Source organism: Thalassophryne amazonica, chromosome 2 (assembly GCF_902500255.1).
Source record: "Thalassophryne amazonica chromosome 2, fThaAma1.1, whole genome shotgun sequence".
Taxonomy (NCBI): domain Eukaryota; kingdom Metazoa; phylum Chordata; class Actinopteri; order Batrachoidiformes; family Batrachoididae; genus Thalassophryne; species Thalassophryne amazonica.
In genome coordinates this window covers 30,498,617-30,514,314 of record NC_047104.1, presented here as the reverse complement: position 1 = coordinate 30,514,314, position 15,698 = coordinate 30,498,617, and the positions used below count along the sequence as shown (strand labels likewise).

General features: G+C 39.5%; 1 protein-coding gene across 2 annotated transcripts in view; it reads right to left on the bottom strand.

The window, feature by feature from the left end:
- Positions 1 to 1,191: 1,191 nt before the first annotated feature.
- Positions 1,192 to 15,698, bottom strand: part of LOC117523189 (excitatory amino acid transporter 2-like) — an 88,860-nt gene continuing 74,353 nt past the window's right edge. For both annotated transcript variants that reach the window (XM_034184636.1, XM_034184645.1), the window contains 2 exons: positions 3,814 to 3,948; positions 1,192 to 1,545 (listed from right to left, as the gene is read on the bottom strand). In XM_034184636.1, the coding sequence (XP_034040527.1) occupies positions 1,293 to 1,545; positions 3,814 to 3,948 (388 nt within the window). In that variant the 3' untranslated portion in view covers positions 1,192 to 1,292. The remainder of the gene's footprint in view (positions 1,546 to 3,813; positions 3,949 to 15,698) is intronic.

Below are 15,698 nucleotides of genomic sequence, written 5' to 3'. Positions count from 1 at the left end.
CTTACTCATTGTCCGTTCATTTGCGCCCCCTGTTGTGGGTCCGTGCTACGACACCTTCCCAACAATTCACTGGAAAAGAAAAGGCATTGTGTGTGTTGAAAGGAAAGTCTGGAAACCAAGATTCCTCCAACGACAGTTTCACAGGTTGCGCGCATATTGAATGCTTGTGAAATTGTTCATGAATTCCACATATCTTTGAATTTCTCATTCACGTTTTGATGAATAAATCTTATTTTACTCAAAAAGCCTGTTTAGTTTAATTTACCTGGACTATGTAGTTACTCAGATATTTACATCTCAAATGATATCAAAATGTTTTGAAACACTGTAAATAGATTGCAATCCACAACAGGCACCTTTGTGAGATAGGAGATGGACAAGGAACCTATAGACCTGATTTTGCTTAAAGATGTGTTTCAGGCTACCTATTTTTTTCCGTTAACTTCTTATTGTATAACATTTCATACAGGAGTGAGTGCCTGATATGGGACATGATGTATATCGTTAATGCTGATAAGTGGATTAATGTACCACTATTGAAACGGCAATGTTTAGTTTCATCATGTTCATTTTGTCCTCAGACTTTGAACTGAAGCTTTTCTGTGGCAGTGAGTGACAAAATTAAAACAGTTAAAGCCCTTAAGGTATTGTGATTTGAAATCCATCCAACTAGAATGGGCAGAAGACCCATTCAACCTCAGATGATACATTCCAGGGAGAGTGCCAACTGAGACCTAGATTGGCAGGACAGCTTCATAAGCCTTTGGGTGTTGGATTTAAATGAGCATGTTTAATTTCTCCCATGAGCAGGTTTAGATCATATTCTGGGTGACAACTCAAGAAGTACAATACCATTTGCACCACACTGGGCTAGACTTCAGGTAACACGCACATTAGTTGGTGATAGTTCCAGATACAGGTAAATAGTACTGTACCAGTTAGGTGCAGTTCAACCTGATCTCATGCCAAGTTTGTGATGGTGTCACAAAAAGTGATGTAATCTGGGATGATACGAGGGGCGGGGGGGGGGGGGGGGGGGGGGCATAAGGGTTATGGTTATGGTTAAAATTGGTGAAAAAAATATAATACATTTGGTGACTGTATAATAAAAAAATGTGACTGGGCCAGAGCTTTATTGACCTCCACAGTAATAGTGACACATAAATATAAAGCCCATCATATATTGTTAAATTCATTTTTATTTAATTTACAATGAAAAATATATATTCTGTTGATATCAGTATAAGTTTAGGAAATCAAACAGAAAAAAACAACAAATTCAGAAGGACCATCTACATACAGGTCTCTATATCTGTTAAAGTGAAATGTACCTTGCAGTCATCTAACAGGATGGCGTTGTGGTGGGCAGCAAACACATTCTGGTTGGAGTTATTTTCAAAGTAGGATTGTGCCTTTGTGATGTCAAAGTCATCAAGTCGAACCTGCTGAGCATCAAACGTGTCAAGCTCGTCTTTGGAAAGGTGGTAGACAATTCCTGCTCCGTATGAGTCACCAACCACGTTAACTGATGTACGGAAGCGATCCCTGCATGCGAAAGGGCAGAGTGAGGGGAAAGTAAAATGAGCTGGGGAACAGACAGACTGGAACAGAGAGAACAGCGTACAAAACCTGCTGGTGTTCCTTTAATTTCCCCGTAGGGGTGGAAGAATGCATCACGTGTATCGTGATAATCGCATTGTGTGGCCTGTGACAAATCACATTGTTTTTACTAGAGGCCAAAATATGGCCATCGGGTATTGCGAAGGCCTTGCGTCCATCCATCTATCTGTCCGTACGTCTGTCTGTGTTCAGAATAAGTCCAGTCCTATTACAGCCGGGGAATTCAAATTCACAGGGAACATTCAGGACACAGACCTTCGACAAGTTCAAAGATGGCTAACCTTAACCTATATTAAGAGGTCAAAAGGTCATATTCTGTTTCCTATTTTTATGCTCTTAAAGCCGAGGGTAATTTAGTATTGCATTATATTTGAAATGACTACTGAGACACCATGAAAAGTCAAATACTGCACAAAAGAAATAATGATCTCTTGCAGTAGAATCATAAATGATTCATAAAATACACAAAGAGGAAACAGATAAGGATTTACAATTTATACTTCAGAATAATCTGCTTTTGCAAAGTTAAGTATTCACCACAGATGAGTTTCTACATAACTGAATCACTGTAAATGTGATTACAGTGCATCCAGAAAGAATGTCACTTTTTCCACATTTTGTTATGTTACAGCCTTATTCCAGAATGGATGAAATTCTTTTTTTTTTTCCTCAAAATTCTACACACAAAATCCCAAAATGACAAATGCAAAAGAGTTTGGTTTTTTTTGCAAAATATATATATATATATATATATATATATATATATATATATATATATATATATAAAATAAATCACATGTACGTAAGTATTCACAGCCTTTGCCGTGAAGCTCAAACTTCGGCTCAGGTGCATCCCGTTTCCACTGATCATCTTTGAGATGTTTCTATAGCAATAATTGGAGTCCACCTGGGGTAAATTCAGGTCATTGGACATGATTTGAAAAGTCACAGACCTGGCTACATATAAGGTCCCACAGTTGACAGTGCATATCAGAGCACAAACCAAGCATGAAGTCAAAGGAATTTTCTGTAGAACATCTAAGACAAGGTTGTCTCGAGGTACAAATCTGTGGAAGGATACAGAAATATTTCTGCTGCTTTGAAGGTCCCGATGAGCACAGTGGTCTCCATCATCCATAAATGGAAGACGTTCTCATCCACCAGTACTCTTCCCAGAGCTGGCTGCCCATCCAAACTGAGCTATCAGGGGAGCAAGGCCTTAGTCAGGGAAGCAACCAAGAACCTGATGGTCACTCTGTCAGAGCTGCAGCATTCCTCTGTGGAGAGAGGAGAACCCTCCAGAAGGACAACCATCTCTTCAACAACCCACCAATCAGGCCTGTATGGTAGAGTGGCCAGACGGAAGCCAATCCTTAGTAAAAGGCACATGGCCCACCTAGAGTTTGCCAAAAAGCACCTGAAGGACTCTCAGATCAGAGAAACAAAATTCTCTAGTCTGATGAGACAAAGATTGAATTCTTTGGCATGAATTCCAGGTGTCATGTTTGGAGGAAACAAGGCACCATCCCTACAGTGAAGCATGGTGGTGGCACCATCAGGCTGAGGGGATGTTTTTCAGTGACAGGAACTGGGAGACTAGTCAGGATTGAGGGAAAGATGAATGTAGCAATGTACAGAGACATCCTAGATGAAAACCTCCAAAGCTCCAGAGTGCTCATGATCTCAGACTGGGGCGATGGTTCATCTTGCAGCAGGACAATGACCCTAAGCACACAGCCAAGATATCAAAGGAGTGGCTTCAGGACAACTCTGCGAATGTCCTTGAGTAGCCCTGCCAGAGACCAGACCTGAATCAGATTGAGCATCTCTGGAGAGATCTGAAAATGGCTGTGCACAGACGCTCCCCATCCAACTTGATGGAGCTTCATTCCATATTCTCAAACATTAATTCAGTATCCTCTTCCCCGTCCCCCACACACATAATATATTGTGCTTTTTGGGGGGGGGGGGGGGGGGGGGGGGCACGGAGAACGGCATTTATGGTTTTACAATTAATAGGCAGGTTAAGATGATAACAGAATCTCGTACGATTCCTCCTGAATAAATGATGTCATCTGAAATTATTCTGGGCTTGTACTGGTTAAACAAAATCTCTGCTATGGGACTGAAGGATATTTGTGAATTTCTTTGGTGATTCTGCTCAAAAGGTATTTATGCACACGCTGTACTTACAGTAACCAGTCGACAGCAACGAGCAGGCTGATGTCCTGAGTTGGAAGCCCCACTGCCGTGAGGATGAGCAGCATAGTTACAAGGCCCGCACTGGGAATACTGGCGGCTCCCACACTGGCCAGTGTGGCGGTCATACTAACAAGGAATCAGACAAGGAAGCATCAGATCACGTGTGGCACAACACTAGTACAAACCTTTATGGCATTCGGTCACTGTGCTCTATATAAAAATGGTATAGCATCAAATGGTGGCCAAAATCAGAATCCTTACATAAAATTAGTGATCCAGATTGGAATATGTTCCTACAAGCTTGGTTAGTGGGGATTCCCATTCAGCTGACCTGGTGGACTATTGGCCTCATGAGCAAGGATTCTGATCTTCATATTCCACCAGGAGCCAAAGAGATATATGTCACTTAGTTATAAAATAAAATAATATGAGAGAAGCATTGCACAGCGGCGCAAAGCTCACTCATGGTACAGGGCATCCTAAACAGGAAGTGCCAAAATTCAAATCCACAGTAACACAGGAAATGTTCAAATGTCAAACACTTCCTAGATTGACAGACGAGATCCCATGGAATCTCACGGGAACTCAGTGGCAAGCTTACACTCAAACAGGAAGTACCAATTTATCAGTCACAGTGAAACAGGAAATTTCAAATGTCAAACACTTCCTGGCATGGGTGAAGCCAGAGTGGAGGCCGGGGTTTCACTGGACTCTCCTGAAATGTGATTGGACACAGATGATTGACATGTCACAGCACCACACATCTGGTTGAAAGAGCTGCATTTTCAAATCAGTGAGTCACATTGACTGCTAGGTTCCTCCTGTCCAGTAATTTGTGCTGTGCACCACAAAAAGTTCTAATCCACCTTAGTAGAAGAAAAAAAATGTTTGCTCCAGATTTGAACTGAACATGTTGTTTGAACGTTGGACTTCTAATCACACCAAACTTATATTGGTGAGTAAACGACCGTATTTTATGCCAGAAATGAGGTCCAGGTTGTTAAAAGCAACATTTCTCCTTTAATTTGGGTTCCAGAAAGGGCCAAGAGGGTCCAGGTTTTCTTTGCAGCCAATGATTCCACCAGGATATTTCAGTGATTAACTGATTCCATCTGCTCAAAGTGATATTAATTAATCAGTGAAATCATGCAAAAACCTGGCCCACCCCTGATTTAGACCCTTGTGTAATTCTTCAATTGACCCCTACCTGGCTGCCTCTTGAAAATTCAAGTGGCCAATCAGTTTTTTTAAAGAGTTCATGTCTATGGATTATTTGTGCCAAATTTGATGATTGTATCATCATTTGTAGGATTCCACTCTAAATATTCTCTTATCTGATGCACTATATATGGGTGATTCTTTAACTATGGGCACTATTGGCCTTGTAAATGTAATTTCCACCACACCATTGCCTTACAATATAAAGCGCCTTGGTGCAACTGTTTGTTGTGATTTGGCGCTATATACATGTGCTCTGATGTCACTGTTTATCTCCATAGAAACTACCCAAACAATCTTTCATACAAACTGTTTAAAGTGACATTACAGTGTTGTGGTGGAAATTATGGCAATAGTGTGGGACAACTACATTTTGTTTAAAAAAATCACAACAGTTGTATGACATTGAATACCCCAATTATGTTTTGATTATTTTACTGATATTTTATTCAGAGATATTTTAAAACATTAGAAAAAAAATGTTTTTTTACCATTCATTTTTATCATTGAAGATCAAAAGTCTGGGTGTGGGACAAGCACAAAACAGCAATATTTGCATATAATGATGCTGAAAAAAGGTGAAAAAGTCATCATAGACTACTAGAACAAATTTCTTAAAACACTTTCATTGTAAAGATAACTATAAAAGTGTGAAATTTCCCCTTTTTTCTGTTTTTCATACAATATGATCAAAGGACATAAGTGCCCGTAGTCTAAGAATCACCCATATGAGATGTAAGATGCTGCTCCTCAGTGTTTCTCAATTGCCCTAAGAAGTATTGGAACACTTGGTATTTCACACATTTTAATTTGTTTATTCCATTTCAAATAGATTTTTTTTTCTAACATTATCTTCCTTAACTCAAACTGAAAGCAAATCTCTACAACTTGATATAAATGAATTAAAAATATAAAATCCAGCTTCTTGATGAAGTGGTGTAGAGGAGGATTTTATTAAAAAGAAGACCTGAAAGTTCAGCTGCAATTTGACAGAAAGTAGATTTGAGATGAAAGCTGAGATTTGATGTTTTGGTGAAAGAAACTTTTGTACTTTTTCATTTTCTTCACGGCTGCACAAATTAATTCTAATTCATTCCGTGATGGCTGCACAAACTTAAAAGTGAAGTGTGTGTGTGTGTGTGTGGGGGGGGGGGGGGGGGGGGGGGGGGGGTGGGGGGGGTGGAAGAGTAACATTAGTTTATGGTTAAGGTTAGGGTCGGGGGTAGGAGGGGTTAGGAATAGTGAGTAAAAAAAAAAAAAAACCCAGTCACGAAAATTTGACAGGAGCACGAAAAAAAATGTGAGACTAGGCTGGGTATCATTACTGTTTTGTTTAAGAATGTTTAACTTTCACTGTTGCTGCACTTTGTGTCAAATCATAGTCATATCGTATATCATATTAATATGAAAATTCGGTAAGGTATATCTTCTATTACACATTCCAAATCTAAGGTGGAACTCTACTAGTGTTTTCTAAGGTACACCTAAATATCTTTAAAAAAAAGAGAGAAAGAGTAGAGCCACTTAGGTGCCTGGTCTTGAGAACCAGGGATGGTAGGTTGAAAAGCTTTTTTATCCCATGAGAACTCTCCCTACCCACCTCAGCGGCTCAAGAATATGGACAGTATGTATATGTGACATTTACATGACAATTTATATGACAATATTGAGATACGATAATTTGGCCATATTGTACAGCCCTACTGTCAACTTGCTGAAAACTGAATATTAATTTACATCTACATTAAAAAAAATGCTTAAAGTGGCAGGGGGTTAAGAGGGCTGTAATTAGGGGGGTCAGCTGAAAAGCAAAAAAGCAAAATGCTTAAAAAGGTGGAGAGAATGAGGGAAGAGAACCTTCAGAAGCTGAAAGGCAAAATAAGGAAAATGCTTAAAAGGGCGGGGAGTTTGGGGGGGTGGAGCCCCCCAAAAGCTAAAAGGTTTTAGTCATGCTCATGGTCCCAAGAACCATTTTACTGAAAAGTCTGAAGGACCTAAAGGACATGGTTAGATGGTGAGGAGCTTTTCCAGGCATGTGAGAGACAAATAAAGGAAAATGCTTAAATAGGCGGGGCAGCTGAAAGGTTTTTTTCCATGCTAATGCTCCCCTGAAGCATTTACTCAAAATAAAGTCTGAAGAACCTAAATGACATGGGTGAGATGCTAGAGAGAAAACTGACCCACCTTTCGTCAAAAAAGTGACAGCTGCCAATCAAAATCGGCCACGTCACTAAGCCCCGCCCCCCCTATGACGTCATAGCCAATCAGAATCGATGACGTCACTATGTCCCGCCCCTAAGCCCCTCCCCTAGTCCCGCCTCCAAGCCCCGCCCCTTATGACATCACAGCCAATCATAATCGATGACGTCATTATGCCCCGCCCCTAAGCCCCGCCCCTAGTCCCGCCTCCGAGCCCCCGCCCCTTATGACGTCACATCCAATCAGAGTCGATGACGTCAGTATGTCCCGCCCCTAAGCCCCGCCCCCGGCTCCTCCCCTAGTTCCGCCCCTGGCTCCTCCCCTAGCCCCACCCCAAGCTCCTCCCCTAACCCCGGCCAAGCACCGCCTCCAAGCCATACCTCCCCTCCCACCCAGGGTCTAATATTTTAATGTCATTTTATTTCATGAATTAAAGAATGATAAAAAATACCTAGATCTTTTTAATGTATTAAAGAATTAACTAATTCTGAAATAATTAAACATAAATCAGTGTTCTATTATTTAATGCCCCTTTAATATTTTTAATTCTTAAATTATTACGTTTCCTTTTCTGTTTTTTAATTCGTAAATTAAAGAAGGGGTACAAATAGCCGTCTCTCGGTTGTAAGTCTTTGCAGCAAGACGGTCAAATACCCACGCATAGAGCTGCTCGCGGAAACATGACCCCACGGCTGTAAAACCTGTTGCAGACGCTGTGTCTGTGTGTGTGCGTGTGTGTGTGCGTGTGTGTGTGCGCGCGTGTGTGCGCGCGTGTGTGTGTGTGTGTGTGTGTGTGTGTGTGTGTGTGTGTGTGGCGGGACACCCGCTGAGCGGAGATGCTGCCCCGAGGTGATGAACCCGAAGAACAATAAACAATGCTCCTTATCACTCACGCCAAAGGATGTTTCAATAAACAATGCTCCTTATCACTCACGCCAAATGGTGTTTCTTTTAAGATATTACCCGATCATCATGGTGCGCGGGACACCCGCTGATCGGAGATGCCGCCCAGAGGTGATGAAGGCGGAAAAAAACAAAGTTTCTTCTCCGTCACTCCCGGCAGGGTGGCTGGGTGTCAGGCCAGATGGTATTTTTAGAGCAAAAGGTACCAGTAAGTGTTTTTCACAAAAAACCTCGTTTGAAAAACAATTTACCCTTTTCAACAATATTATAGGAAAGAACACAGGCTGTATAAGGTTTAGAATATGTGCTTTATTACATTCATTAAAGTCACACACAGAGAAAAAAGCAATTGTTCATGTTTATTAAACACAGCATACGTGAAGGAAAACATTAAGAAAAAAGTATTTGGTCCACTTACATGAAGAAAAAAAGTATACGTTCATGTTTATTAAACACAACATACGTGAAGGAAAACATTAAGAAAAAAGTACTTGTTCCAGTTACCTGAAGAAAAAAGCATATTTTCATGGTTATTAAACACAAATTTGGTCCACTTACATGAAGAAAAAAGCATACGTCCATGTTTATTAAAGGGTAACCATCAGGCTGTCGCTGTAAATTAGCTGATAGATGATTATTGTGTCTCCAGCTGCGTATAATAAACTCAAGTCTGCTCAAAGCCACTTTTCTAAGGCAACAAGTTCGCATATTTTTTTTTGTAAAGTCAACTTATTATATTTTACACATTTTGGGATTCAAACATCAAATCCTTATCTCAACACTTCACGGTAACGTTCACATGCCAGCAGCTTGGATGTTAAGTCCTAAATCTAAACATTTTCTTTGCTCACTTGTATCGCTGCAAGTTCCTGCTTTACCACCTCATTCTGACCAAGAAACATCTGAAGTGGGTCAAAAAAATAACTGAAACTGTTCTTGAAAGCAGCTTTCTCCTGGTTAGTTTTTAATACACCCTGAAGACATCAAGATTCTCTGATCAGATTTCTTGGGAGACTTTCCAAAAGGGAGACATGTATTGTTTTAATATGAAAATCAGCCGTCAGCATTTTATGTCAAGTGTTCCCTGAAAATCACAGATAACTGAATGACGGAGAACTGAAGCAACAACTTTGAAGTTTCAAATAAAACAGGGTTCATCAGCATTTTTTGGTTTATCAGAATCTGAATCAGAACAGCTTTTAATGGCCAAGTATCCACAGAATACATGGAATTTGACTTTGGTTTGAGCCGCACTCTCTCTGTACACTGTAAATGCATGCAAACATACAAACGAATTAAGTTAACCAGACTCAGTTTTCAAGCTGTAGCTTCAAGAAAATTAAGTTGACCTGAATATGATGAATGAACAAAACTATTTTGAGAATTAAGCCGTCACTTGCTGGATGCTCACAGTAAATACATTACTGTAATTTATTTTTTTCAGTACAGCAAAATAAACAAGTTACTGTAATCTAGATTTTAAGTGTATTTGAGTACTGCACACTCGCAATAATTAAGGTAATCAAATCTGCTTCAAGACAACATAAATTACTTTGTAAGGCAGCAAGTTTGCATTTTTTGATTATTTTCATTTTTAGTAAAGTCATCTTATTATTTTTTACAGTGTAAGGCATGTAGAAATACCCTAAACAGTGAATAATCCGCAGTAAAAAATTGTACAACGTGTTTTTAAAAACCGCTTGTAATTATGAACAAACTAGTTTAGCTAACAACTGCTACAGAAAGGTGAACATTTATTAAAATGAATCTGAAATACACGAGTTGACCAACATCAGGAGGGTAAGAGTTCTAATGTTAAAACTCACTGTTGTTACTCCGCTGTTTTATGATTTGTAAAAGGCTGCACCAGGCACTTGAAAATTGCACATTTCCGACCAATTCTGTCAAAAACATTAACAGCCTGTGAGCCGACACACTGCTGTCAGTGTGACAAGAGGAAAGTGTGTCATGTAGAATCTGTGCATTTGTTCAGAGCGTATAATTATAAATCTCAAGTCGTTTTAACGTGGATAAAGATTTAAATGCGGTTGTTTTGCAGAAGTTCCACTGAAAACACACAGAAGCTGTAATTTTTACAATTCACACGCCGTATCTGTGATAGAAACAGTCGGTGGTCATTTATTGAGAAATCTAACTGGCGGAGGGTTTTACGCTTTAAACGCTTATTTGGTTGTGAAAAGCTCCACAAAAACTTCTACTTTTCGAGCTGATGCTGACTGTTTGCATAAATTTTTGGCTGAGTGGGGAAACGTCTGACATTATATAGCCAATATGTTTTTTTTCTTACTTTATGGCCCTTTAAAAACTTTAGTCATATTACTAAATCATTGTTTTTCTTTTTTTCTTACCTCATGAAGGCGACTCTCTCTCCGGCTCCCCGTGTCGTCTAATAACCCTCTGGGCTTCATTTGTCTTCTTCTTCTCGTTAAACCAGAATAAACTTTGTATGCATCGCAATTATTCTCTCTCAAAAACATTAATTAATACCAGTCCAAAATATCCTCGAACCTCCGGGCATCTTGCAGGAGCGACGGTCACGTCTCGCCACAAACTGAAAGAAAAGATGCGACTTATTAAATATTTAGCCTACACTTTAAAAAAAAAAAGTCATGATGTGATTTTTTTCTTCTTACCGTGTAACACGAGTCCGTCCCCGCGGCGCCCTGTTGACGGTTCGACAGACCTCCGTCGGTTAGAACACACCAGCTCCGCGTTATTAACCTGTATTTTTAATATAAATGAGATTTCAGAGGGTTTACTATCTCTGCTGCTGTGTCTGGGGGAAAAAACTTGATTAAACAGCGTTAAATAAACTCCTAACAGAATATCCACAAACTGTAACACAGACCATACTTATTAATGAAATATTTACACTTTAAAAAGTTATGAGCTGATTTTCTTACGTCATAAAGGAGAGTCTATCCCTGGCCTGTCGTGTCGTCTAAATGATCCTCTGGGGTTAATTTGTCAGGCCGAATTCTTCTGCTCCATCAGAATAAACTTTTCTCACCGTGGGGCTCTATATCTAACAAAAAAACATCATTTAAAAATGTTTTTACCGCCGAGGATCTTTTTTTAAAAAAAAAAAACCAGAAGCATTTCTATCAAAAGATTACTTAATTCACTTGCCGTGAAAGACTTTCGCACTCTGAAGAAAAAGAAAACTTCATTCTGAGAGAATGAACGTCTGCTCCAGTCAGCGGCTGGAATGAAGGAAAAGCACTGCAGCAGGAGGCGGGACAGAAAACTGGACCAGCCTCCAAAACAAGCTCATTACCCACAGGTATCAGGTTTTATGGTGGACCCAAAAAACACACGTAATCATCGATCAGGGGATTTAGCCTGACACCTCGGACCGAGGGACACAGCAGGACCTCATAAAAATATTGCTTCAAACGGGACCTGTGACGCTGGTCCGGTTTGTCAAAAGAGGTGCGACCTTTTGCGCTAAACACCCCAAATACACACACACAGGCACACACTTTTAAGAGCAAATATCCCCAGACCCGCGCGTGTAGTGGTCCCATACTATGAACAAAAGTGGATGGATAGCAAAGTCATGACGGATATTACAGAAATAGTGAACCTTTTAATAGTTGCACTAAAGAATAAAACGCTACTCACAGGAGAATTAGTTTTCCCAGCTTCAGCCTGTCTTATTCCAGACATGTCAGAAACCACATGAACAAAACATCTACATATCTTTAACACCAAAGAGATTTAAATATATCCGTACATACATATGTACATACTCATATTTTTTCCCATTTCTATTTCCATGTTTCCTTTTTGTGAATATTTACAAATAAAATAAAGGTCACTGCGTGTATTAAATATATATCAGTGCCACCGGGGCGTCGTACCAAGATGTGCTGTCTTTATACACCGAAAATACTATCGCAAACCATGATCTGGTTTCTGATTTTGTGAAAAGATATCGTAATTGCCTTAAGAAAAGGGGTAATACCTCCTGTATCCAGCTACAAGGACCTTCGCACACTTTTAAATGCTGTGACAGCTTGTGTTAACCTTTGATCCTAATTTTTTTTTTATGTTTTTTCACGTGAAAATGTAACCCCTGTCTTGGGACAACCTCCCGATCATACCTTTTAAAGTTTTATCGCGTTTGCACGCTTTAAAACATTGTTATTAAGTACAGAAAGAAGTGTTAATCTTTGATCCTAAATTTTTTTAATGTTTTTTTTCACCTGAAAATGGGTTGGATGTGTGAGAGCAGCCTTCCGATCATACCTTTAAAGTTTTACCGCGTTTGGATAATTTAAAACGTCGTTATTAAGCGCAGAAAGAAGCGTTGACCTTTGACCTTGAATTTTTTATGCGCGTTTTTTTTGTGAAAAAATGCTTCTGGTGTGTTGAGAACGCTCTCCCGATCATACCTTTAAAGTTTTACCGCGTTTGGACGTGTTTAAAAATTGTCACGGCTCGTGTTAATCTTTGATCCTAAAATTTTTTAATGTTTTTTTTTGCCTGAAAACGGACCGGATGTGTTGAGAGCGGCCTCCCGATCATACCTTTAAAGTTTTATCGCGTATGCACGCGTTTAAATATTGTCCCTCACATAAAACATGTTCAAGCTAAAATATCTAAAAATATTTCTAGTACCCTCAACAAAGCAAAAATATTTATTGAATTACAAAGCTCTACATATTTTATATCATTCACTTGTTTCGCCATATCTGAATTACTGCGTGGACGTTTGAGGCAACATTTACAAATCCTCACTTCGACCATTACCTTTATGATACCTTGTCAGTATTCATGACAGCCAATTAAGCAGTGTCTTTACTATAACCTTGATTAGCAATTTTAATGCGTATTCTTTATTCTATACAACATATAGCCTATTGAAATGATGTAAACTAAGGTGCAGCAATACAAATTCTATGGAAGAGACTTACATGATTAATTATAACATTTATTAAAATAAGGGCTTACTTTCATCAATCAGCAACTCCGTCACTACATAAACGGAAAGTTCACCCCTTAAAAGTCAAAATTTAAACACTGCTGACAAGACGAGCGGGAGTACAGCGTTCTTAGTCACCTATATGAAATTCCACTCAAGATCCATCAGGTTCTTGAGCAGTGTGGCTATTGATGAGATGGCTATTGGCGCATTCCAAACATATGGACATACAGGATTGTTGATAAACAATCACTAGTAATTTGGACAGGATCTTCAGCATCTTCTTTGTCTTTTAGCCGTTCCCATTAGGGGTTGCCACAGCAGATCAATCGTTTCCTTCTCACCCTGTCCTCTGTCACACCAACCACCCGCATGTCCTCCCTCAGCACATCCATGAACCTCCTCTCTGCCCTCCCTCGTTTCCTCCTGCCTGGTGGCTCCATCCTCAGCATCCTTCTCCCTATGGGTCCCTCCTCTGCACGTCCAAACCATCACAATCTCGCCTCTCTGACTCTGTCTCCAAACCGTCCCACCTGAGCCGTCCCTCTGATATGTTCATTCCTAATCTTGTCACTCCAAAAGAGGGTTGTTGTTTATAGAAGAAGTGAACCTTCTATCGTTAATTTCATTTCAATTTATGTCATTACAGCACCACGAGAGAGTTGACCATACAATTTAATGTCAAAATGACTGCTGTGAATAGGTCAATTGGAGAAGAAGAGGCTTACTTTTGAAGGAATTCAAGTGTGCTGGCAGCCTCCTCTTGGTACTGTAGTACACTGAAATTACAGCGTCACAGTTACACGCTCTGTCCCATCTGAAATATGAAATTGGAGTTATTTCAGAAAGCATCTTGAAAATATCTCTAATCGGGTTAACATTCATGCTTTGCTGGGATGACTATAACTTCGGCTCATCTGATGCGAATGCGCGAATTCACCAAATACCAAGCAGTGTTATTAGATCATGGGCAGGGTGAGGGTCTTCTCGATGTCAGCCTATGGAAGATGACTATAGGGTACAGAAAATATATACATGTTGTGAGAATATTATTCAATGCAATAAAAATTTAAGAAAGAAGAGGAACAAACTTACGTCTGCAAGAAGGACAAGCCCATCCGTGGGCTCTCTGAAATAGACCATCAGCAGCCGGACCACATGGAGTGTCACCTTAGCATCCTGCAAGAACCATCTGAACATCTTTGTCAGCAGTTTTGCTCGAAAGTATTCCACAATAGCTCTTCATATTCTTCCACGGTGAGTTCCAGGAGACGCAGCGCATGAAGGTTTGTGAGAAGCTCAAAACGAGAATAGGTGCCCCTCTTTTGGCTGAATTTTGACTTTTAAGGGGTGAACTTTCCGTTTATGTAGTGACGGAGTTGCTGATTGATGAAAGTAAGCCCTTATTTTAATAAATGTTATAATTAATCATGTAAGTCTCTTCCATAGAATTTGTATTGCTGCACCTTAGTTTACATCATTTCAATAGGCTATATGTTGTATAGAATAAAGAATACGCATTAAAATTGCTAATCAAGGTTATAGTAAAGACACTGCTTAATTGGCTGTCATGAATACTGACAAGGTATCATAAAGGTAATGGTCGAAGTGAGGATTTGTAAATGTTGCCTCAAACGTCCACGCAGTAATTCAGATATGGCGAAACAAGTGAATGATATAAAATATGTAGAGCTTTGTAATTCAATAAATATTTTTGCTTTGTTGAGGGTACTAGAAATATTTTTAGATATTTTAGCTTGAACATGTTTTATGTGAGGGACAATATTTAAACGCGTGCATACGCGATAAAACTTTAAAGGTATGATCGGGAGGCCGCTCTCAACACATCCGGTCCGTTTTCAGGCAAAAAAAACATTAAAAAATTTTAGGATCAAAGATTAACACGAGCCGTGACAATTTTTAAACACGTCCAAACGCGGTAAAACTTTAAAGGTATGATCGGGAGAGCGTTCTCAACACACCAGAAGCATTTTTTCACAAAAAAACGCGCATAAAAAATTCAAGGTCAAAGGTCAACGCTTCTTTCTGCGCTTAATAACGACGTTTTAAATTATCCAAACGCGGTAAAACTTTAAAGGTATGATCGGAAGGCTGCTCTCACACATCCAACCCATTTTCAGGTGAAAAAAAACATTAAAAAAATTTAGGATCAAAGATTAACACTTCTTTCTGTACTTAATAACAATGTTTTAAAGCGTGCAAACGCGATAAAACTTTAAAAGGTATGATCGGGAGGTTGTCCCAAGACAGGGGTTACATTTTCACGTGAAAAAACATTAAAAAAAAATTAGGATCAAAGGTTAACACAAGCTGTCACAGCATTTAAAAGTGTGCGAAGGTCCTTGTAGCTGGATACAGGAGGTATTACCCCTTTTCTTAAGGCAATTACGATATCTTTTCACAAAATCAGAAACCAGATCATGGTTTGCGATAGTATTTTCGGTGTATAAAGACAGCACATCTTGGTACGACGCCCCGGTGGCACTGATATATATTTAATACACGCAGTGACCTTTATTTTATTTGTAAATATTCACAAAAAGGAAACATGGAAATAGAAATGGGAAAAAATATGAGTATGTACATA